General features: G+C 63.3%; 7 protein-coding genes across 7 annotated transcripts in view; 2 read left to right on the forward strand and 5 right to left on the reverse strand.

The window, feature by feature from the left end:
- Positions 1-561: 561 nt before the first annotated feature.
- Positions 562-2,038, forward strand: F751_3965 (hypothetical protein; the record flags this gene model as incomplete). The annotated part of the gene is made up of 6 exons (XM_011399875.1): positions 562-674; positions 764-813; positions 943-1,045; positions 1,178-1,309; positions 1,494-1,707; positions 1,910-2,038. 6 exons carry the CDS (start codon positions 562-564, stop codon positions 2,036-2,038), a joined length of 741 nt encoding a protein of 246 aa, XP_011398177.1.
- A 425-nt stretch (positions 2,039-2,463) lies between these two features.
- Positions 2,464-4,611, reverse strand: F751_3966 (CAAX prenyl protease 1-like protein; the record flags this gene model as incomplete). The annotated part of the gene is made up of 5 exons (XM_011399876.1): positions 2,464-2,724; positions 2,976-3,194; positions 3,311-3,497; positions 3,717-4,279; positions 4,522-4,611. The coding sequence occupies 5 exons, from the start codon at positions 4,609-4,611 to the stop codon at positions 2,464-2,466; spliced, it is 1,320 nt and encodes a 439-aa protein (XP_011398178.1).
- A 306-nt stretch (positions 4,612-4,917) lies between these two features.
- F751_3967 (U3 small nucleolar ribonucleoprotein IMP4) lies at positions 4,918-6,894 on the reverse strand (the record flags this gene model as incomplete). Its single annotated transcript, XM_011399877.1, has 5 exons — positions 4,918-5,136; positions 5,370-5,546; positions 5,839-5,982; positions 6,320-6,564; positions 6,783-6,894. The coding sequence occupies 5 exons, from the start codon at positions 6,892-6,894 to the stop codon at positions 4,918-4,920; spliced, it is 897 nt and encodes a 298-aa protein (XP_011398179.1).
- A 154-nt stretch (positions 6,895-7,048) lies between these two features.
- Positions 7,049-11,910, reverse strand: F751_3968 (hypothetical protein; the record flags this gene model as incomplete). Its single annotated transcript, XM_011399878.1, has 10 exons — positions 7,049-7,084; positions 7,312-7,560; positions 7,691-7,772; positions 8,532-9,561; positions 9,783-9,882; positions 10,104-10,480; positions 10,685-10,874; positions 11,219-11,447; positions 11,591-11,661; positions 11,812-11,910. 10 exons carry the CDS (start codon positions 11,908-11,910, stop codon positions 7,049-7,051), a joined length of 2,463 nt encoding a protein of 820 aa, XP_011398180.1.
- Positions 11,911-12,357: 447 nt separating this feature from the next.
- F751_3969 (putative alpha-glucosidase) lies at positions 12,358-21,297 on the forward strand (the record flags this gene model as incomplete). Its single annotated transcript, XM_011399879.1, has 23 exons — positions 12,358-12,454; positions 12,581-12,736; positions 12,962-13,147; positions 13,342-13,700; positions 14,039-14,145; positions 14,368-14,465; positions 14,679-14,737; positions 14,909-15,061; positions 15,323-15,433; positions 15,630-15,701; positions 16,056-16,156; positions 16,425-16,549; positions 16,771-16,892; positions 17,183-17,487; positions 17,654-17,864; positions 18,229-18,474; positions 19,242-19,306; positions 19,465-19,564; positions 19,710-19,848; positions 20,192-20,282; positions 20,487-20,604; positions 20,824-20,945; positions 21,192-21,297. 23 exons carry the CDS (start codon positions 12,358-12,360, stop codon positions 21,295-21,297), a joined length of 3,249 nt encoding a protein of 1,082 aa, XP_011398181.1.
- Positions 21,298-22,355: 1,058 nt separating this feature from the next.
- Positions 22,356-22,529, reverse strand: F751_3970 (hypothetical protein; the record flags this gene model as incomplete). Its single annotated transcript, XM_011399880.1, has 1 exon — positions 22,356-22,529. The coding sequence occupies one exon, from the start codon at positions 22,527-22,529 to the stop codon at positions 22,356-22,358; it is 174 nt and encodes a 57-aa protein (XP_011398182.1).
- Positions 22,530-22,594: 65 nt separating this feature from the next.
- The window catches only part of F751_3971 (Methylmalonate-semialdehyde dehydrogenase [acylating], mitochondrial), a gene marked incomplete at both ends in the record, with an annotated part of 3,957 nt that continues 3,605 nt past the window's right edge, over positions 22,595-22,946 (reverse strand). Inside the window, one exon of the mRNA XM_011399881.1 lies at positions 22,595-22,752. Within this exon, the coding sequence (XP_011398183.1) occupies positions 22,595-22,752 (158 nt within the window). The remainder of the gene's footprint in view (positions 22,753-22,946) is intronic.

Consider the following 22,946-nt stretch of genomic DNA (forward strand, 5'->3'; position numbering starts at 1 on the left):
GTGTGTGTGCATAAGTGAGGCCCCGGCCCGACAATCTTCACGATCACATGGAAAGGTAATGCAATGCTTAACTCCAAGCATGTATCGAGGGCGGGAGACCGGTCAGGCCCGGCGAGGGCCTGTCCCCGCCTAAGAGCAGAAGGGCGATGCGTGGGGGACTCCGACACCAGACCGCAGGGCCGCACACCAGGCGCCATTCACACCTCCTGGAGATGCTGAGCATCTATCTGGACAAGTTCGTCCATTGTGGGGAGTCCAGGGCCCGCGGACGGGACCCCGTCGAACTCAGCGCGTGACGGGAGATCCCCGCGCCTCGGTGCAGGAAGGGGCAGTGCTGGGCGTCCTGGGGTGCTCCAGCTGCTCCCGAACAATGGTTTGGGGTGTGATCAGGCACTGTTCGGGGGCAGGATGGGGCCCTGCTTGGACCAGACCCCGTCCACGCCCATGATGTTGGGATGGGCTAGAAAGCTCGAAGCTCGGCAGGTCAAAGCTTCATTGTTTTCGGAACGGAGCAGCTCTCCAGATCTAATCCTTAATTACTTATGGAGAACAGCCGGTTCGATGACCGTTGTGGGCATCCTGGGCCCATTCTTGATAGGAACCGGACCCATCCTTGCCGTGTCTAGTCTTGTCCTCTCGCGCAGCTCGCTGCTCATCCTTCTTGGCCTGGTAGGGTGAGTTTTAAACGCATGCGACATGCAGGGCAATGCAATACAGCAACGAGTGCTGACGTGCTGCATCGCCACCTGCATGCCTGACGCAGGGCCTTCTACTGGATCACCATACTGATTGCCATCAGCATCCTGCTTAGAGGTGAAGGGGCCCAGCATAATTGCAAGAGGCCAATTGGGAAGGAGCCATCACTCTGACATTAGAAGGACGTTTGAAAAATGTTTTGCTCAAAATGTTGAAGAATCAAGGAAACCTCGAACCATCCCTCAGGCTTCACATCGACCGACCCTGGCAACCTCGCCTCCCTGAGTCTGCTGCTGACAGCTGTCGTGCTCCAAGGGGCCGCCCGCCTCCTGCAAGCCAAGGGTTTCAGGTGGAAATTCTGGAGTGTTGTTTGCTTGCGAGCGACTGCATGGCTTTGATGTGATAGGTGTGGCACTGCATTATTAGCAGGGCTGCCTTCTCACCTGCCTCACACTCCACCTTTCCATGCCTTTCCACCCAGGCTTGGGCTGGGCAGGCTTAATGCCTATGCAGCAGGCCAGCACAGCACTTTGACCAAGCAGGATGCCTGGGGCGTGATCCTGGCCCTGGGCACTGGCCAGGCGGCCGCTCAGTCCCTGGCCTTTTTTGTCAGGTGAAGGGTGTACTTGCGAGATCTTATTGCGAATCTGGCATGACTCTGGACATTGAATAACATCCCTCTGCACTCATGATGCACATGCCTGCAGTTGGAAGGAAGGGTACGCAAGTGCGAGGCGGGAAGAGGAACCCTCTCCCCACACAGCCAGCCAAAACCTCTACACCCTTCCCATATGCAGCTGGCTCCCCTTCCTGCGAAACGGCGGCACTCTGACCCCCCCCTCCTCATGCTGGAACATCTCCTTCTTCGTCCAGGCAGCACTCAACAGCCTTGGTTTCAGCCTGGTCCTCCCCGCGGCGGCCTTGCTATCGTGCACTGCAGCGCTGCAGGATGGAGGCATGCTGAGCATGGCTGGGTTTCCCGCTGGCCTGCACCTGGCAGCAGCCTTCCTGGTGCGACTTGGGGTTTTGGCATTCTTGGGTGGAGCATGTGCGTTGGAAGACTCACCACAGCGCATGGCTGCTAGGTTTGTAATTGAATTGACCTTCGGGTGGGCCCTTGCCACGGCCGAGGGGGTGCCCAGGGGCAGGCATACCTGCCCCCACCCTGCTTGGTGCATGCTGACTCCATCCGACCTCCCTCCACCTCCACCAGACGGTCCTGGGCTCCACAAACTCTGCAGTGTGCGTCCTCGGCACGCCTGCCATGCTCTGCTTGGGGCTGGCCTCCGTCGGCCTTGCGTCTTCCTCGTTCTGGAGGGCCGAGGACTTGTCCCGTCTCTGATGGGCGCTAGGCAGCCAGGAACCTTCACGAAACAGTACACAGACATTTCCATGGTGAAGCAGTGCGCAGTGCATTGCCAGCTCGTCACAGCCGGGAGCTGTGGGATGAGCGCCAGATGTTTGATAAGCTCACCTGTTAAACATGGTGCCTTGCCTTGCATCATGAAACCTTCCTTGCCACACCCGTCAATCGGCGTTTGTGGTGGTCATGTGGGGCTGCCCCAGTACAGCACATCAGCACAACCTTTGGCGTACATATGGTCGAGGATGATTTATTCTGCAGTCTTCTCGATGTCATGTTCTGCCGTGCACAGCAGGGCTCTTTTGAAGGGGCCTGCAGCCAGCGTTCCCTTGACCAGGGATCGCCAGCCTTGGTGCCCTTGGCCGCCAGACCCCTTGCAGTCCTATGCAGCTGGCGGGTGAAAATCATTCCTTCTTCTTGACCTCCGCAGCGCAGCTGCCGCCCCGCGCCACGGCGGCGTCGATCGCCCTCAGCCGCTCCAGCAGGGGCGGGTGGCTGTAGTGGTAGGCCGAGTAAAGCGGGTCAGTGTGCGGCGGCGACTTGTTCTCCTTGTCCAAGACCAGCAGCGCGGCCTTGAGGTCCTCGGCGCGGCCCTGCGCGACGCCAAACGCGTCAGCCTGGAATTCGAAACGCCGCGTCACGTAGTTGTTCAGGCAGCCCAACGCCTGTTGTGGGATGGGGAGGACAGGCGTGGGAGTGCATGGTGCCGCCTCGTGCAGTGCATGGGGTGAGTGGCTTAAGGTACGGCACAGGCAACAGGTTCCTATTGCAATTTGCCCTGTTGCTTGTTGAGAGACAGAATGCATCCCACCCCTGACTCGCACAGTCGCCGGGCGCCCGGCTCCCGGGAAGTCTTCAATTTCCCTTCTTTCCCCCACTCCCAAAGCTTCCCCCCTGGCCCTCTTCCCCCCCTCACCTCGTCCAGGGGCCCCGATAAGTACTGGAAGAGCACAAAGGCAATGAAGGGGGGCGAGGTCACAGGGTCAAACCCAAAGCTGGAGGCCAGGGTGGGGCTTGCCCGCAGCGCGGTGAACAGCGCCAGCTGGCCCAGAATCTGGACCTGGGCCGCCGCGAGGAGGCGCGGCGTGTGCCCCAACGCCCAGTGCCCCAGCTCGTGGGCCAGCACGGCCACCACCTGCGTGTGAGGCGCGGAGGAAAGGGCGGCAGGGATGGGTTTAAGCGTGGGGGCGAGCGTGTTTCGGTCCTGGACTCCTGGCGTATGCCCAGCGGTAGGCAGCCGCGCCCAGCCACCTCAGCCCAGCCACCTGCCTGGGGCACGCTGGACTGCTCGATGAGGGTGTCGTAGAGCACGATGCGCTTGTTCCTCCAGAAGCCGTACATGTAGGCGTTGGAGTGGGCGGAGCGCTTGGAGCCGTCGATGACAAAGAGCTTGGTCAGGGGGAAGTGGAGCGAGGCCGCCAGCGCCTCGATCTCCTCCCTTTTGTTGGTGGGGGTTGATCGAGTGGGTAGGAACGGGTGGACAAGGCCGCCGCCTGGCTGAGTGACAAGGACGAGGTCCTTGCCCCCGATGCTATGGCCAGATGTCTCCGGCGGTGCCCTGAACCACTCAATCAATCCAGATTTCTATGCCACCCAGCCCACAACCCGCCAACCTCCTCCACCCACACCCCTTTTACCCCCCTTAACACAACCACACCTGAGCTGGCCCTGCGGCAGGGGCGTGAAGCTGTTGAAAAGGGGCGCGATGACGCTGGGGTACAGCGCCATCAATACCATGCTCATGGCCAGGAGGAAGGCCCAGAGGTGCAGCGCCACCCAGGGCCCAGCCCTCTCCAGGATGAAAGCCACGGCGGCGATCAGCGGTGGCCCCAGGGCCAGGCCCAGGCCCAGGGACTTGAGAGCATCCATTGCAAACGTGGCGGGGCTGGTCTTGTTGAAGCCGTGCCGGGCTTCCAGGCCAAAGGTCCGCGCCAGGGACCAGGGCAGGCCCAGCGTGGCGTTCAGACCGCTGGTCAGCAGCGTCCAGAGCACGGCCTGTGCGATGGGCCGGTGGGCACCGCCGAGGAGGTGGCCCACCGCGTTCCAGGACCAGGGCAGGAAGCCGGAAAGGAGCAGCGCTGCGGAGAGGGCGGAGTCAAAGGCGCCGCGCGCCATGCCGAAGCAGAGGCTGTCCAGGCTGTACGCCTGCTTGCTGGCGTAGTCCTGCGGGGCCAGGTACAGGTGCGCCAGCTCTTTGGGGGGGTGGGCCCGGCGCAGGGCCTATAGGTGAGGGGAAAAGGGGGGGCATGTGAAATAAAAGAAAACATTTATAGATGGTCGATCATGTTGGAACATGATTCAAAGGTGCTTTTTAAGCTGTGTAATTGATGGATCTTAGGAGGGGGCAGGGATTCCATAGGCATTGGCTTGAGCCCCAGCACCACGGATCCAGAGATCCGGACGGACGGGCGGGAGTACATGGCATCTGGGCATGTGAGAAATTCACGGCAATTCCCCATTACCCGTAGCTGTCGAGCGTCCAGCCAGGTATGGATGGTGTACACAGCGGCATCGAAGCCGAGGACGAGGTGGAGGTAGCTCCACCCAACCATCGCCTCCCCAGGACGCCCGCAAGCCACCTCGGATTAGAAATACAGGGCACTGTGTCCCCGAAAGGTGAAGTAACCAAACCTCGCACGATCTATGTATATTGTCAGCAGTCCGAGATGCATCCGGTGTCGACGTGGCAGGCGCGCGGACAGGAAGCCATGCAGGTGAGGCCAAGTCCAGATGGCATGCTGGACCAGGTGGGGTCCTGAAAATAATGACACTCAGAAGTTAACCCGCCATGACGGCATCGCGCGGCTGTATCTGTTGACTCATCAACCCGAGCCTCCAGCCGGCTGGACAAGCCAACGTCATGCCTCCTCCTCAGTGGCCTCGGCCAGCTTTTGTCGCTTTGCGGAGTTGGTGTAGCTGCGCAGTGCCCACTCCTTCTCGGCATGCGGCTGGTCCACGGTGCCCAGGGATATTTGGAAGAGCTTGGCCTCAAAGCGGGGACCCACCTCCTTCAATTCGAGGCTGGAAGGGCCTGCCGGCTGGGTGTACACATGATGCCTGAAGCTGATGTAGTCGGCCTGTTAGGTCGGGGGGTTTGGAGGGACCAATTGGGGGATGTTGAGCGCTGTACAGGGCTTGGGAGTTGGCCGTTGGGTGGACACCAAGACAGGCATGTGGTGGACTGCTGTCCCATCTAGATGGAAACATTGTGCTCTCAGAGTAATTGTACCACTGAGGCTGGGATGGCCATGTGCATGCTCCCATTAGCCGGTCTTCTCCACGTCGCCAACCCCACCCCCTCCCCGTCTACCTGGTTGGCAAATGTGATGACTCGCTTGGTGTCGAGCTTGGGCACAGGGAAGAGGTGCTTGAGGATGTTGGACACCCGGCTTCCCAGGCGGGAGGAAAAATTGTCTAGGATCAAGTGAGGGTACGCCTCCGATACCGTCCCCACCGTCTTCTTGTCGCCGATGTCATGCCTCAAGACCTGGGTTCGAGAGGGGCGGGGGAGGGGTGGCGAAGGATGATGTGAGCACACATGCAGCAGGTGATCGACTGCCAGGGGCAGCAAGGCCTTGTGGAGTGTTCGACTGCATATAATCTGTCAAGATGTGCCCGCCCAGACACGACCTTTGGACTGCAGCAGTGCTGGCAACCAGCTCATGATCCTCCCTTCCTCGTAAAGTAATATCAGCCAAGGGTATCGGCCTCCCAAGCTTTGAATGTGCCCATCAGGCCCCCCCTCTCCCCCTCCCCCCCCTCCAAACCACTCTCCTCACCGTGTTGAAGAGGCCAAAGTAGGCGGTGGGGCCGTAGGGCAGGTGGCAGACCACCAAGCCGTCCGGCTCGCCGCGGTGTTCGTGCACCACAATGAGGTCGGTGTAGTCGTGGTTCCGGCACGAGTCCACCAGGTCCGCAATCACCTGTCGAGGAGGGCGAGGGTGGGGGATGGATGCAGCGCTGGAGCTGCATGGGATCAGTGGCCGCTGGGTCACCCGCCGGCCCAGTGAACTCTGTGTTGCGCGGCCTTGCTGACCCCAACGCCGTGCATCGAGCCTTTGCCTCCCGCTCCAGAACTCCGCACAAGATCGCATGACCCTCCCCCCACCCTCATAACCCTAGCGGCTGCCGGGCAGGCAGGTGCAGAAAACAGTTTGGGGCGGCCCCTGCTCCAGAGCCTTTCCCAACCCCCGCATTCCATGACCGGCCCACGTGCCGTCCTGCCCCATTCCAGTACCCCGCCCTCATCCTTTGGCTCACGTTCCCTCCGCGGTTGATGCGGATGGAGTTGGGGAACACCAGCTTCAGCTCCTTGGCGAACTGGACGAGGCGGGAAGAGGGGTCGCGCGAGGTGGTGATGAGCGGCCGGGGGTCGCGTTCGCCGGCGCGCGCATACTCGTCATCCACGTGGCTCCGCGGCACGGCGGTGTTGTCGTCCTCAAGCGCCACGTCATGGCGCAGGGCGGCCTCCTCCTTGCGGAGCTCGCTGGGGATGGGCTTGCCGTCTGCAGGCGGGGTAGGGGGGCGGGACAGGGGCATGGGCGAGGGTGCACGCTGGGCTCAACGCTCGTCAGGGACGGGAGTAGGATCATGGTCCTGGTCGAAGACTACGAGTATTCCCTTCAGGCCTGCATGCCGTCCACTATTGATGGGCCTCGCAGGTCACGCCTGCCAGGGCCCAGCCTCCCAACAAATAACCAAGAACAAAACGCCGCACACCCACCGGCGAGAGCCTGTCTGATGAGACGCTTCTTCTCATACTGTTCCTTCTCTTTTCCCTCTAGACTTTTTCGGTACAGGTACTCCTTGCGCAGCCGCGCATTGCGGCGCAGCATGTGTGGAACGGGGCAGACTCGCGGCGAGGTGCAGGGAGTACGCGACGTGTGGGCCCCTGTGACACGAAAACGCGGCCGGTGGCTAAGGGTGAAAGAAACTCGTTATTTTGTGATTATTTCATCGCTCTTCCCTGCATGCATGCGTTACTGGGCCCTATTCTGAGACAGGCCGGGACTTGGCGCCCTCTTCCTGGCGAGGGAGCACGACATGACATGCACAGCATGGAATCTCTCTGTGGGTTGGGTGAACAGCGGTGGGCCTGGGGAAAAAAGGCCTCACCACGACCGGTGAGGAATAATGACATAGGCATGATGTATGCATGTTATTCACTGCTGAACCAAGCTGGGTGCAGACTGTGCTGCAAGGAGGGGCTGTGATGGCCCCAGTGCCGGGCTCAACACAGGCAGCCGCAGCACCCGCTGCACGTCTTCCGGGGACAGGAGGCGGTAAGACCAGAGCATGAGCAGGTGCGAGACGAAGCAGCGCCGCATGGGGGTGTCTGCCTGGAGGTCCACATAGTGCGCGAAGAAAGCGCGGCAGGTGTCTGCCATGTCGGCATCCCGGTACAGCTTGTGTACTCGCAGCCAGACGTTCCAGAGCAGCGCAAACTCCTGCTCATCCGCATCGAGCTCCGTGCTGGTGGCCAGGGTCTGCCGTGTCGCAGCCTGGTGAGAAAGGCCAGCGGAATGGAGGAACATTGAGGGGCGGGGGAGACCAAGTACGCCAACCAGAGTCTGCATGCCAAAGGGGCCTTCACTCTTAATTTCCACCGTAGCAGGTTCGGTAAGCACTCACCTCCCACTCCTCGTCATCGGTTTCATCGTCGGAGTCGTGCCACCCATTCAGTTCTTCCTCGGTCAGGGGCACATATGTCCGGCTGCAGGGGCAGAGTGAGCGTGGTCAGGTGCCCCCGGGCCCGCTGTTCTCCATGGTCAATAAGATGTCACTGTTGGGCAGAGGGCTGCATGAGCCCTCGCCCTCAGCCCTGAGCCCCATAGTCGGTGCCGGATCATGTGCAGCACGGGAGGGTCCGCATGGCGCCAATCCCAAGGCACTCCCTCCCGGATTGAACTCTTCATCTCTCCCCCCAAAACCCTCGTCCGACCTGTGGTAGAACCTGGGTGCACCAGGGGGATGCAGTGGGGACGCCGAGCGCGGCCGCGCCATGCCGGCCCGCGAAGCGGGTCGGCTTTGGGGCGCCCCGAGCGTGCTCTCCCGCAGGAGCGAGGTGAGGGATGGTGTGAGCTGCGCGTCCGCCCCCACCGGCTCGGGAGGCGGCATGCCAGCGTCGCCGCCCCCCCCCCGGCTACTCCCGGGGGTGGCCGGGGAAAGAGGGGACCCATTCCCCGTTCCCCGCAGCCATGGGAGCAGCAGCGCTGCATCGTGGGCCGGGTGGGCGGGCGCCTCGTCACCAACAGCGCTCCGCTCCCCCGACAGCGCCGTGCCTGGGTGGCTGCCGTCGGCGCTGTTTTCCCCCGAACATGGGGGCTCAGGCGCCTGGATATCAGCGTGAGGCTGTGCAGGGGCGGCAGGGTCCCAGGAGGCCCCATTTGCTCCCGCCCAGACGCCCTGGGTCTGCGCGTCATTCGGCGTGGGTTGGCGGCCTGCGCCGGAGGCAGCGGGGCTCTCTCCCGACCACTTCTCCGCCGCAGGGCCGGGCGCGCTGTCGCCCCGGCCCTCCTCCGCCGCGCCCTCGCCCTCCAGTGTGATGACATCTGCGCCGCTGCCCTCCCCTTCTTCCTCCTCCATCGCCCCGCTGCCCTCCCCTTCCTGCGCCTCCATCGCCCCGCTGCCCTCCCCTTCCTGCGCCTCCATCGCTCCGCTGCTCTCTGCTTCCTGCGCCTCCATCGCCCCGCTGCTCTCTGCTTCCTGCGCCTCCATCGCGTCGCCGCTGTCCTCGTCCTCCTCCTCCGCCACGTCGCAGACCTCCCACCTGTCTGATGCTGCAGCGCTGATTTCTCCTTCCTGCCATGCCGCCTCGACGAGCTCCCCTTCCTCTAACGACTCACTCTCACCGTCCTCCGCCGCCTCCGCCACATTGCCGCCCTCCTCGTCCGCCACCGCATCTCTGGCAACCAATGCAGCTTCCGCCGCCGCCTCCCCGGCGACCTCCTCATCTCCCACCGCCACCTTGCCAAACTCCTCCTCTCCCGCAGCCTCTGCCGTGCCGCCCGCCTCCTCCTCCCCCACCTCTCCGCCGCCATCCTCTCCCTCCGCCGCCGCCACTCCCCCACCATGGATTTCATCTCCTGAGCTCGCCCTCTCGTCGTCGCTGAGGATGGTCACGACCTCCACGGAGTCGGGGACCGCGGTCATTGCGCACCTGGCCTGGCCGGCCGCGCTGCGGCCCCGCCCGCCAGGCGTCGAGGTCGGCGTCGCCTGCCGCGCGTCGCACGCGCCGGGGGTGGGCGGCGCGCCGAGCCGGCCCCCGCACGACCCCTGCCCCGCCTGCCCCGGAGCGCTGGTCTTCGCCGCCGCCTCGTACTCAACCTCCTCGCCGTCGAGGGGCAGCCGGCCCGCCTGCCATCGCCGGGCGCGGGCGGACCTGGAGCAGTGGTAGACGAAGGGGAAGCCCCAGAAGCTGGTGACCAGCAGGCGGGCGAGGTGGCGGGGCGGCGGGTGGAGCAGGTCCCCGGGGACAAACACGCCCTTGCCATCAAAGTAGGCTGCGTGCATGTGGAGGGTGGGGGCTGTGTTTGGGGGAGGTGGCGGTGATGTCTGGTCATGCAGTCGTGTGCTGCGAGGCGGGGACCCCGGCTGGCAGAGAGCCTTTGTTGACGACACTCCCCCATGCAACCCTTCCCTAGCGATTGGCAACCCTTCCCCACGTTGGCCGCGGGATCAAAAGCCTGCCCAGCCTGCCTGCCACGCCGCCCAGCGCTCACACCTGGCTTGGGGCGGAGGTAGAACTCGTGCCGCGTCGGGCTGTTTGACCGCCTCCAGCACTCCAGGTACTCGTGGCTGGCGCCAAGATGCTGCTCGAGAGCCTGGCACGGGGGCCACCCGGGGTCGTGGGTCGGGGTCCCCGTCCCTTTGCACTGCGCCCCTGCCATCTCCAAGGCATGGGTGGCGCGGCAAGTGCCCCGCAGCACACGCAGGACGGACGACAGGCGTGCCCCCTCATGCCCTGCGCCAGGCACAACCCCGCCCCCGCCCCCCCCCCTCCCCTGCTTCTCTGGACCCCACGATCCCCCGACCCTGGGCTCACCAGTGCATTCCGGCACCGCATCAGGCAGCCGCCGACGGGGCACCTCCAGTCCAGGATGGGCTGCTGGGCCAGCAGCGCGCCCTTGCAGGAAAGGAAGAACGCCTGGCCCACTCCGTGCACGCCCGCGCCGGTGCCCTCCTCCAGGCTGACCACAGGGCAGAGCAGGAAGGCCGCCTCCACGGTCACCTCGGGCCCGCCCGTCGCCGCACTGCGGGAGAAGGCGGCAAAGGCGCCGGAGGTGCGCAGCACCACGCGGGAGCGCCAGAGCCGGAGCTGGCCCTGCAACCGGCCCGAGGCGCCGTCTGTGAGCGGGAAGCAGCCGAATTTGACGTCCTTGGTGGGCAGGATCGAGCCAAACATGCGCTTGGCAGACATGGCTGCAAGGCGGTGTTTGATGTGAGAGGGGGTCAGGGGTGAGGGCAGGTGTGGAGCGCCGCGACGAATCCCCTGGTGCCCAGGGGGGGGCATGTGAGCTGCAGCCTCATGGCCGGAGACCCAGGGTGTGCCCATGGGGTGGCCCTGTCGATTGGAAAGATTCGACCTGGCCCCCGGAGCAACACCGTGCACTGAGAGTCCCACACCCACAGCCAGGCGCAGGAGGCGGCTGGAAGCATGCTCTCTACTGCTGCTCCAGTACAGCCCCCCGTCGCGCCTCCGTTTCCTCCCGCCCGCGCGACGCACCGCAGGTGACGCGTTTGGTGGTCCACTGCCAGCCCTCTTGCGTCTTTCGGCGCAGCCCAAACTCCAGTTTGTCGGCTGCCCGTCGAACCCCTGGGACAGTTGGAGGGGGGGGGGGGGATCTTGGAAGTTGAGGTTTGTCGGTGCGTGAGAAGATGAGGGAGGGGCACCGCCAGATCATTATGGCAAGCGCACAGCATGCATCTGCACCCAATCGTCTCCAGGTCATGGACTAGCTCTCTGGAGCTACAAAGGCGGCCAGCTTTCGATGCTGCACCCTCCGCCTCCCCATGGTGAGTCAGGCGAGAGGGGCACACCCCTCACGACGTCGATGACAGGAGGACCAGGCTGTGCCTGACCCACCACTCTTCCCTTGCTTCCCAAATCCCAAAACGGAATGTACAATGACACCCCTGCCTGCCTTGATGCAGTACCACGCAGTACAGCTGCTCCAGGCTGCACCCCGCCGGCAGGCTGAGGGGCAGCTTGAACTGGGTCCTGTGCTCCGCCTGGCCGGCGGGCACCAGGGCCACCGCCGCATGGAGGGGCACGTACCCGTCGTCTTCCTGGGTGTGCAGGCAGACGGCGGCGAGCAGGATGGAGGAGCTGCGGTGCGTGCAGCCCAAGGCGCCCGAGCCAATGTCCAGGGTGATGAGGTGGGTGGCACTGGGCGGAGGGGGCGGGGTGGGGGGGGGGCTTGCAAGTGCCACGCTCAATCATTGAGGGCATGCTCTAGCAACAGGAAGGAGACCTGCCCTTCACGCCACAGGCCAGCGACCACGGCAGAATTGTTCCCCAACCATGCTCACTCCAGCTCAGTGCAGATGGGATCCAGGCTGCGATCCCTGTACGACAGGTTCCGCCTCAGGTGGGTGGGAGGCTGCATGGTGGGAGTGACTAGGGCGAGATGTGCATCAGGGTGACCTGCGAGGCAGCCTCGTGCGGTCAGGGAATGGGGCCATCCTCGCTCAGGCTGGGCGCCGGGGCGGTGCGTCCCCCTGTGTCTGCTTTCAGGACCCCCGACTCCCACCTTCGTGCTCTCCCTTTCCCGCAGCTGCCGATAAAAGTGATGTATCTGAACATACTCCGACAAGTCCACTGCCACGGCCTCGGCAGTGAGGCCAGGCATGGACCGGAGCTATGGTGGGCAGAAAGCGAAGCACATCACTTGCGTAAGAGCATGTCACATACATCGATGCTTGCAAACTTTTTTTCCATGATGTTGCGGGAGGCATATGATCTTGACCTAACTGTGGTGAATCGCGCATGCCTGCCATCGCTGGCCCACTGATCAGACCTGCCCACGGGGTCCCCGGAGTCAGACGTGCTCCGACAGTGGCGGGAGGCAAAGTGCTCATGATCCTTCACATGAGAGAGGCGACGAAGATGTGCAGTCTGCGAAGCACTCGGACGACAAATTTAGATCCTGCCAGGACTCCAGGGTCCCTGGGGAGGGTTGGCCGGGAGAACGAAGTGATCACTCACCTGGGTTCGGGCACCTCCAACCCACCCAAGACTTCAGTACGGTTCGGTAATATCCTTTGCACCCTCAGCCATGATGTATAGGTCACATCCCATGGCCACCGGCCTACTCGTCATGCTTGCGACCTCGTTCCTGATCCCTGTCGCTGCTGACCAGGAGTGTGATTGGACTGGGCCTCGCGTGGATTGTGGTAAGTGAAACCCTTCCACCTGGGGCAGCATAATTCCCCCAAACCAGCAGCTTGCCGTCAGTTTCCATCTGATGTATCCTGCCTAATGGCCTCTCTTCCTCCTCCTGTCGCTCATTTCTCGCTCAGGCTATGTGGGCATTACTGAGGGGGAATGCAGGAACAAGGGCTGCTGCTGGAATCCTGCCGACTTCCAGGATTTCCCTTATGTGGATGTGCCCTGGTGCTTCACCCAAAACGCCCACCCAGCGGAATATGAGGCTGCCAAGATCCAGGAGGACAATGGTGAGAATGAATGCCTGGTACTGTACCACTCCAGAGCCCATAGGGGCATGTTGCATGGGCAGTGGCATCATGGATTTTCCCATGTAGCCATCCTGCCCGTCCAACACAGACAGGTTCCCAGTCGTCATGTCCTCACGATTGCGCACATGTGCGGCATGAGCCTGCACCTGGCCCGGTCGCCTCGTGCCCAGCGCCAACCCTGCCCTGCCGTCCCACGCATGCCAGGCGGCGGCTCCTACGCTGAGCTGGCGCTCGTCAAGTCGGTGCAGCCAGAGCTGGGCCCAGACGTTACCAAACTCTCCGCCAGCGTCCGGCGCGTCGGCTGCGACACACTACGCCTGACCCTCCGCGACGCTGACGAGGCGCGCTGGGAGGTTCCCACCCACCTCTTCAAGTCTGACATCCTCGCAGGTGTGATGATGGCCGGAGATGGGACTGGCGGTGTGCAGATGGGTGTCTGATTCCCAGGGGCCTAGGCAGGGCGGGGGGGGGGTGTAAGACGCGCTGGCATGGTGCCTGTGCCGTCCGGGAGCAGCGGTCAGAGCTGTGCTTTGTTGCAGGTCAGCCATGCAGCCCGCAAGCCCCTGTCGCTCGCCAACGCCCAGGGTCCGGCCCCAGCATGAATGGAGCCTGCGGAGGGTCAGCCACTACCCTGGAATACAACCTCCTGCCGCACCCCTTCTCCCTGACCGTCACCCGATCCGGGGACGGCGCCTCCCTGTTCAACTCCACGGGCCAGCGCCTGGTGTTCAAGGACCAGTACCTGGAGCTCTCCACCGTCCTGTCGCCCGGCGCCACGCTGTTTGGCGCGGGGGAGCGGGTGTCGCGCTCCCTGCACCTCGCCCGGAACGGGGCCCCGCGACCGCTGTGGAACCGCGACATCGGGCCCGCGCTGGAGGAGCAGAACAGCTACGGCAGCCACCCCTGGGTCCTGGGCCTGGAGCCAGGCACGGCGCGAGGGGGGGTGACATTGGCGCGAGGAATGCATCTCTCTTGAGTTGGTGGGCTGTGTACCGCTGGACTCCTGTCCTGGCCATCTGAACGTGACACCCCCCAAAACCACATCACCCCTCCCCCCCAACCTACACTGAACAGATGGGACGGCCTGGGGCATCCTCCTGCTCAGCAGCAATGCCATGGACATCATCCCTAGCGAGGAAAAGCTGAGCTGGCGGGTGACGGGGGGCATCATCGACATGGTGAGGGAGGAAGGCGCAGAGCGTGCTTGGGGCGGTGCCTCGTAGTCAGGGGGATCCCTCCACCGCTCAGGACTCAGGCACGCACGCCACAATGGCTGTGCAGTTTGTATTTGGAGGGCCCACGCCCCTGGCCGTGATGGAGCAGTTCACGGCGGTCATCGGCCGGCCGGCCCTGGTGCCCTACTGGACGCTGGGCTGGCACCAGTGCAAGTATGGCCCGTGGGGGGGGTGGTGTACCTGCTGCGGGTGGCTGGGCTGGCATGGACTGAGGGAAGCCTCGGGAGCAGGCCTTCATTCCATGCCCTACCAGATCCTCACACCAAATCCTCTTGTCTGATCCGAGATGACACCACAACTCCTTACCAGAGACTATCACTCTTGGCAAAGTTTGTCAACCCCTTGCATCACACCACTCCTAAATCCCTGCGGCAGGTATGGCTACGCGTCGGTGTGGGAGGTAAGGGAGGTCGTGGCCAACTACTCAGCCGCAGGACTGCCCCTGGAGGCGCAGTGGATCGACATCGACCAGAGTGAGCCTTGGCATGCAATCTTGCAGAGGGAGACTAGGAGTAGGAGAGGGACTACTGCTCATCACTACACCCCCTGCTGTCTGGCTTTGCGCAAGGCCCCCTTGCTGTGTGCTGCCCCGTACTACATGGGGTGCAAGGTGTGCACCAAGGCGATCTGCTGTCTGCTCTGTTGGATGTCATCACTAATGTGTTCCTGTCCCCAAACCCCTGCAGTGGACCACTGGATGGATTTCACCTTTGACCCGGTGGACTTCCCCGTGGAGGAGATGCAGGTATGTGGCAGACTCTGATGGCAAAGTGGCCACCAGGAAGTCGGCATGGGTCTGAGCAAGGCATGGGTGTTGGGTGCTTTCACCTTGTGCAGGCACTTTGAGGGTTTGCACAACAGAGATCAGGGCTGTAGTGCTGTGCCACTTGCCACCACCTCCAAATACACATGGCAGGCCCTGGTGGAGGATCTGCACGCCAATGGTCAGAAGTTTGTGCCAATTCTGGATCCTGGCATCAAGGTCGAGCCAGGGTACCATGCCTACGATGAGGCCCTGAAGCGAGACCTGTTTGTGAGAAATGTAGAGGGCGACCCCTACCTGGGCTGGGTAAGGGCATCCTGGGGGGGCTCTAAATGCTTTCAGATCGTGGATAACTGGGTCGGGGCATCGACTGCATGAGACGCTGGCAAAGGAAATTGGTGGGCCCATAAGCAGCTCAGCAACCAGGTTGATTCTTGCGCGGGCGCCTGCCCCGGCCCTTGTTGTCCCACGTACTCGCTTTGGCAGCTTGCAGATGTTTGGTCCCGCACCATAGGTCTCCGTCCTGAGCCCTCCCTCCCACTTCCTTTTCCCTCGCATAACATTCAGGTGTGGCCTGGCCCTTGCCACTTCCTGGATTACCTCCTCCCCAGGACTGCAGCGTACTGGGAGGAGGAGCTGGCAGCACACCACAACATTCTCCCCTGGGATGGGATCTGGGTGAGTCGCTGCACAATTTGGGGGGGGTGGGGGATGTAGTATTGATGAAGCTGGTATGGTTTGGCAGCCTTAAAAGATGGTATGGCAGTTAATTTGCCCACCTAGAGCAGCTTGCACATCATTTAGAGGATCCCACGAGACGAGTGCCCTCCCTGCGAGACAACTTCAACCCCCCCTCCAACTCCACCTGCTGCAGATCGACATGAACGAGATCTCCAACTTCTGCACTGGCGACCTCTGCCGCTTGAAGCCTGAGACTGAGAGCGAGGTACCAACCCTTCCAAGCAGTCGTCAGGAGGGCCTGGGCAAGGACCCACAGTGGGTCTGTCACCTGGAGTGCTGGGAGGCCCAGGGTCTAAACTCCACGCAAGCGGGATGGGCTCACCCCCCCTACGACATCGCCAATGGACTGGCACGCTCGCCCCTGGGATACAAGGCGGGCCCCTCTTGTTATTCACTGTGGGAGGGAGGTCGGCTTGGGAGCCAGAGCTCACCTTCATTGTCTGCTTGCCTCATGGAGGAGGTTGTCTGCTGTTCCTCAAAGCAGGTGACGAGTGTGTTTCTTGCTCCAGTGTCAGCCACCCATTTCAATCCCATCTCCATGCGCCTGCTCACCGGGCAGGTCATGTCGGTGCTCAACAGCCACCACGACGGCAGCAGCGAGTACAACGCCCACCAGCTCTACAGCCTGGCGCAGACGCGCGTCACCGCGGCGGCGGTGGAGTCCATCCGCCGCAAACGCCCCTTCATCCTTTCCAGGCACGAGGGTGTAGGATTTGAAGGGGTGTGCATCTCCCCTGAAATGCCCACTGTGAGACTGCCCGAGCGACGCTGGCGCATGAACTTGGTGGCGGCCCCAGTACTGCGCCGCTCGTCAGGCCCGACGACCGTCCAGGAATGCTCTCCTGGCCTGTACTGCTACAACCCAGACTGTGCAGTGCCCCTCCACAAACTCTTCCTGCACTCGGCACGGACCCACCCACCCATGCAGGTCCTCCTACCTGGGGGTGGGGGCTTACGCCGCACACTGGACAGGCGACAACGTCGCCACCTGGGACCAGCTGGCAAAGTCCATCGCCGGTGTCCTCAACATCGGCCTGGTTGGCATCGCCATGGGTGAGCAGGGTTCCCTCGGGTGCACGGGGAGTGGCGTCGGTGGGTCTCCTTTCAGAGCTTTCCGGCTTGAGTGCAGCCTGCTGGCCCCACGCCAGAGGCTGGACCCAGGGGCTGCCTGGAAGACATGGCCCCTGCCCAAGGACCTGGCAACCAGGCAGTATTGGCCCTGCACCCCCCCCTGGGCACTCCAACCCAAACACCACCCCGCTTCCCTTGAGCAGGGGGCGCCGACATCTGCGGCTTCCAGGGGAACACCACCAGCGAGCTCTGTGCCCGTTGGGTATCGCTGGGCGCCTTCTACCCCTTTGCGAGGAGCCACTCAGACCTGCACTCCACCCGCCAGGTGGGCAGCTGGTAGTTGTTGGAGGGAGGCTTGCACAGGGACGGCGGGGCCCCGATCAGCCAGGGGCCTGCAAGTTGCAGGGTCATGGCGATGGGATGGGGATAGCATGGCCCGCACAGTATGCTCTCCATGCGCGCAGCATCAGACGCCCATGCAGCCCGCCCGTGTCCGAACGAGCACGGCCAGCAGGGCGCCTCGTCCCCGCAGCGGGGGTGGCGTGGACGCCCAGTGCCCCCCTCTTCCTCGCCACCCCCCGCCCCACCCACCGCCGCCCCTCCCTCCTCGCACAGGAGCTGTATCTGTGGCCCGAGGTGGCGGAGGCGGGGCGCCAGGCGCTGAGTCAGCGGTACCGCCTGCTGCCGTACCTGTACAGCACGATGCGCGCCGCGCACGACACCGGCGCGCCGGCGATGCGCCCACTGTGGATGACCTTCCCCGAGGACGTGGCCGGCCACCGCAACGACCGCCAGTTCATGTTTGGGGACGCGCTGCTCGTGACCCCGGTGCTGACCCAGGGCGCGCGCAGCGTGGAGGGCCACTTCCCACCCGGCACCTGGTACAGCCTGTGGAACGCCAGCGACGTCGTGCATGCGAGGTGCGCGGCCCTTGGGATCCAGCGGTGTGTGAGGGTGTGAGGGCAGGGGGTCGCACGCGTCGGGCGCCGAGGCGCTCGTGTGGCGCGCCGAGCTGCGGCACGACGACTTGGGGATGCGCTGGCGTGCCCCTCCTCCTCAGCTCCTTGCCATCGACCCTGCCGCCAGGGCGAACGGCACCGACGTGACCCTGGACGCCCCGCTGGAGCGCATTCCCTACCACGTGCGCGGGGGGCGCATCATCGGCACGGCGGAGCCCCGCCGCACCACCCGCGACACCAAGGCCGGGGCCCTCACCCTCCTCGTCGCGCTCCCTGGGGAGGGCTCTGGCGCTGAGCGGAGCGCTCACGGCGTGGTGTACAACGACGACGGAGAGAGCGTGGTCCAGGCGAGTCGTGAGTGCATGGGAGGGGGCCGGTGAGCGCGGGGGCTGCACATGTGCGGCACCCCGCAGCTCGGTCCCTCGAGCTGCCAAACGAGGGACGTGTCGGTGGTCATGTGCGCACTGATCATCACCGCCCAGAGCGTGAGCCCGGGACGGGCACGACCCAGAGGGGTTGGCCCCCCCACGGAGGGGGTCACCCGTGCCGGACCCCCTGGATCGCCGCCCACTCATCCCGCGCCACTGTTCTTTGGCAATTGAGGACCTTCGTACGTCCCTTCACATTGCGGCAGTACCATTCTAGCCTCCGTCACCTGCCCCGGACTGGGTCGCTCAGGCCCCTCCCCAAACCCGATCGCAGGCCCGCGCCTCGCCATGCAGCTTCCTCCACGCCAACGTCACCGTGCGTCGGGATGGCCAAGGATCGCTGTCCGGTACTCTGAAGATAGCTTTTGGATCGTCTTGGGCCTGGCCGGGCGGTGCCCGGTACCCCGACGACGCCCTCGGCGGGGCCGAGTCTGTGGCCGCGGATGGCGACCCTCCCATCCCATGGCCGTCCCTGGCTGGACTCAGGATCCTGGGCTGGGAGGGAGGAGCTCCCGAAGCGGTACGTACACGCAGCTTCAGGCCTTCGGGCGAAGCTTCCGGCAGCCAGGGTCGGAGTGTCGTGGACCTGAATCTCGCGGAGGTACGTGAAGCTTTGCATCCGGGGATACACCTCGGACCCCAGTATGAGGGGGCTGCGCACATGGTGTACGGGTGTACTACCCCCACGTCCGGGCAGGCTCTAACAACAAAACTCAACTTGATCATCTCCACAGGGAACGCGCGTCAAAGATTCAACGCTGCTCCTGTCCATGGAGTCGGTGGAGCTTCCACTCGACTGCCCCGGATCGCTTGAAATTGAATGGGGGCCTCGGAAGACCGCGCAGTACTCGGACGTCTAGGGCTTCGAGCGGGAATCGAGGCGATGAGCACCGCCATGCGCACAAACCCCCGAAGTGCTTACGCATGCTGGCTCATCGCACCGTCATGGCAATCCCATGGAAGGAAGAGCGCGTTCATGTCACTCAGGGATGGGGGCCGAACCTCCGAAAGGCATGCTCCAGCCAGTCGGACCCACCAAGATGCCTCAACATGAGCGTCTGCGAGGCATGCAGGTCATTCAAAGGGAATTAATTACTTGTCGAAAGCTGTTGAAGGACCTGCATCAGGCCCCATGCATACCTCATGTGGGCATGGGAGATCGAGAATGGCCACGTACGCCCTCAAATTGTCGACCCGGGGCAATTCCTTGGCCCGCCCAAGCCACAGATTTGATTCTGCCCGCCACTCCCTTTCCATGGCTCTAATTTAAAACACGGATACCCGCAGTGGCATGTACCTGCCATTCGCTTCATCGACCTCCATATCTACCTCTTTGTTCGCAGTATTGATTCGTACTCTGGATCATGACCAATCTCTTCAATCAGCTCTTTGCACCGCTATTGCCTGCGAAGAAGCGGGAGCGGGACGGGCAGACCTCCGGCCCTCGGAGTGCAATGCCCAAGTCTGTCAAACCCAGTCCCAAAGACTCTCCAATTGCTGTACTGGATAGGGAGGGGTCTATGGACTCCTGCCAAGACCTGTTCGCCTCGAAACGCCTTCGCCGGTCCGGCGGCATCCTCACCCAGACCGACCACGATGGCTTCGAGCAGGTACGAGCGGGTCTCGTTGGGCAATCTCGAATCCCTCCTGCCATTTCCCGGGGTGCTGGCACCTGCCATCATCCAATCATGGGTGATCGCAGCCCTCGATACCCTTCGTCATGTACCTTCACCCACCCTTCCCGCCACCGTTCAGGACGAGGGTTCCCCGAGGGTCTTCTCTGCCACCTCCTCCCAATCCTCGCTTGGCGCCTACATGGGCTGTGAGAGCACAGGGGATGCCAGCGGATCGACCCCCTACTCGGAGCAGTATGACGAGGACAGGGCGGGGCCGCGTACGCCATGCGCCAGCTCGGACGAGGATCTTGTGGCCGCTTTCCTCTCGACCTCCCAGGTCTACCCCGTCCTGTGCGCCTTGGTCCGACGTCAGCAGCTGGCGGTCACAAGCCCGAGGCGTCACGCCAACGGGGATTGCCGGCAGACCCTGGCAGGTACCGGTCGCTTCCGTAGTGCCATGTGCGGGGAAGGCTCATGGGCCCTGGTATGGGGCCAGAGGGGGTTGCGACCGGCCCCCCTTACCTGACCTGCCGCCCCACACTCCTCTAGACCATAGCCTGTGACACCATCTCAGCCGTGGATGATCTCTACCAACCCCCCTCCCTCGCTCTTCATGTGCAGAGCTCCTGGCTCTGGTGCGACGGGGTGAGTACTCACCTTCAGAGGTGACCCCCGAGCTGCTCATGACGATGCTCTGGATCATGGACTCATGGTGCGCACCTGGAAACGGTGGGGTTGGCAGCTGCATGGGGCCTGTTGCTGATGCATGGGGTGATGCATGGTCATCACGCGACGTTGGCTCGAGGATACCCACCGCCCTGTCCCGACCCGAGCCACCTGGCTGGGCTGCTCCCCGTGCGGCCGGATCCATCATGCCTGACGGGGCCGCCCTACCCATCAACCCTGGCACTCACAGGCACTCACAGTACAAGTCGCGCGCCGACGTCTGCCTGCAAATCTACCTGGCCCTGCATCCCGCACCACAGCCCATGTTCCACTACTTCAAGGCCCACATGCTGGCCATGCAGCCTGGGGTGAGTGCGGGCATTCTGTACTCTGTGGGCTCGCTGGCGGGGGACTGGCGCCTGCATGTTGCGATGTGGTTCAAGCTCTTGGGGGATCCGCATGCTGAAGTGTGGGCCACGAACTCCTCTCTGGATTCAGGTCCCTACCCGAGGTCTGCCTCTGGCTCACGCCTCCTGCGCAGCTGCACGCAAGAAAGCAAACCCTCTTCCCTCCTTCAATCCCCCCAGATTCTGCAAAGCTGCGGCTGGAATGCACGGGTGGACAGCGAGCTGCCTGCCTGCGACGATTTGCTGGCACAGCACCCGGTGCATGCCGCCATCCTTAACTTTGTACAGGATGAGGTTGTCAGGTGGGCTGGGGGTCGAAGGGGTGTGGGATGGGGGTCAGAACACCTCACGCCTCGCCCTGAAGGAATGGCTGAGGCGCTGTGGGCTTGGGCGGCAAGGATGGTCATGACCAAACGCCCATGAGGTTGCCAGGCAAAGCAGGCATTGCTCATGGCCTGGAGGGAGCCCTGGGCCCCACCCCATGTCGCTCATCCCCTGGGCCCCACCCCATCTCGTTCATCCCCTCCTTCACTCACTCAATTCCACAGGCGCTGCAGCGGCATGTGCGTTGCGCAAAACCACGATCAGATACAGCAGGCGCGGTTTGTTGCCGCCCTGCCCATGGCCTTTGACAAGGTTGTTTCTGTGTTTTGAGTGGAGGCAAGGGCGTGAGCAGGGGAGCATCTGCTGCTTCCACTCCCCCCCCGTGCCACCCTCCCCATGTGTAGTTTATTTTTGATAGCCCTGTGGGCGATCACGGAGTAGCCTTTTTGCCATGTACCTAGCTAGAACCCCTGCCTCCAGCCTTTCCAACTGCGACGGAACAGATTCCTGAACACCATGCATGGTTCCGCTTCCGCATACAATTTGCTCTTATCCCTTTTCTGTCACACTGATTGCGATTGCTGGGCTCTCTGGGACTTCCCCCTGCATCCCTCCCTGACATCACATGCCTCGGCTGGGCCTGACCGGTCTCCCCCCAAGGGACCGCCTGCCCAGGCCCCCGGCAGCAGGGGTCTATTGTTCCTCTCCCACACGCTGGCTCTCCCATCAGAACCGAGCTTCCACCCTCCGATGCCCCTCCCCCCACACCCGCACCCCTACACACGACACTGAGAATACCGAGGTGAAGCTCATTCCACACCTTCCTTTCGCTCAGTGTATTCTATATCTGTCCAAATCCACCCGATATAACCCTTGATGTTTGATTATGGGGAGCTCCATGGATCCCACACCCTTCTGCACCACCACCCCCCCAGTCACTTGGGAGGGGTGGCACTCCCTCCCCATCGGCACAGCAAGGGAGTGCCCCAGGCCCTCCTGCTTTCTGTAAAAGGGGGGCCTGGCTGTCCATCTGATGCAGGGAATCCTCCCCCCCCTCTGTCCCTGTAGTGTCTCTGCCATCTGCCCAGGCTGACACCCGCCCCAAGTCCGCCGGCCTGGTTCCGGCAGCTTCCCCTGCCTGTCTGATGTCACCTCCCTTCCCTTTACCCAATCACGCTCACCCAGCCCCCCCAACCCCAAACCCCACCCCCGGGGTCTGACAGGGCAACAGTTTTCTCGCTGCACGCAGCAATGCCCTGTGCAAGCCAATGCATGGATGTAGTATTGGACGGCACCCTCAGCGCCTGGCCGGCACTCCAGAGGGGAGAGGGGGTGGTGCTTGAGCCCAGCAGACATTCGAGCACAGATCAGGGTCAGGTTCTTCACGATCATGGGCGGGGGATCGGGGGCGAGTGCCACCCGGGATCAGAAACTGCGTGCGCGTCCTGCCTCCAGCTCACATGGCCAGTGCATGTCTGGCCCAACACCATGGAGAGCCCTGCAGTCGAGGTCCGAAAGTGGACCAGCATGCCCAACCTCCGGTGCCCCTGGCCTGGCAGCATTGAGCGCTCAGGGGGCCCAGGCTTCGGGTCAGCATGCCCGCGGCCCGCGGCCCGCGCGCCGCCGCTCAGGCCGGCGTGGAGGCGCCCACGCCCGCCAGCCCGGGGATGGCGTCGTTGGGGTCGTGGTCCCGCCAGCTGGCCGTCACGGTCTTGGTGCGCGTGAAGAACTGCGCGCCCATCTTGCCCATCATCTGCAGGTCGCCACGGAAGGACCCGCGCCAGCCTGTGACGGTGGGGGATGAGGAGAGGACAGAGTGTGGTTTCCTCATGAGGGGGTGGGGTGGGGTGGGAGGGCGTGCGGGTTGCGGTGGGAGGGCGTGCGGGTTGCGGTGGGAGGGCGTGCGGGTTGCGGTGGGAGGGCGTGCGGGTTGCGGTGGGAGGCGTGCGGGTTGCGGTGGGAGGCGTGCGGGTTGCGGT

Source organism: Auxenochlorella protothecoides (genome assembly GCF_000733215.1).
Source record: "Auxenochlorella protothecoides strain 0710 unplaced genomic scaffold scaffold43, whole genome shotgun sequence".
Lineage (NCBI taxonomy): Eukaryota > Viridiplantae > Chlorophyta > Trebouxiophyceae > Chlorellales > Chlorellaceae > Auxenochlorella > Auxenochlorella protothecoides.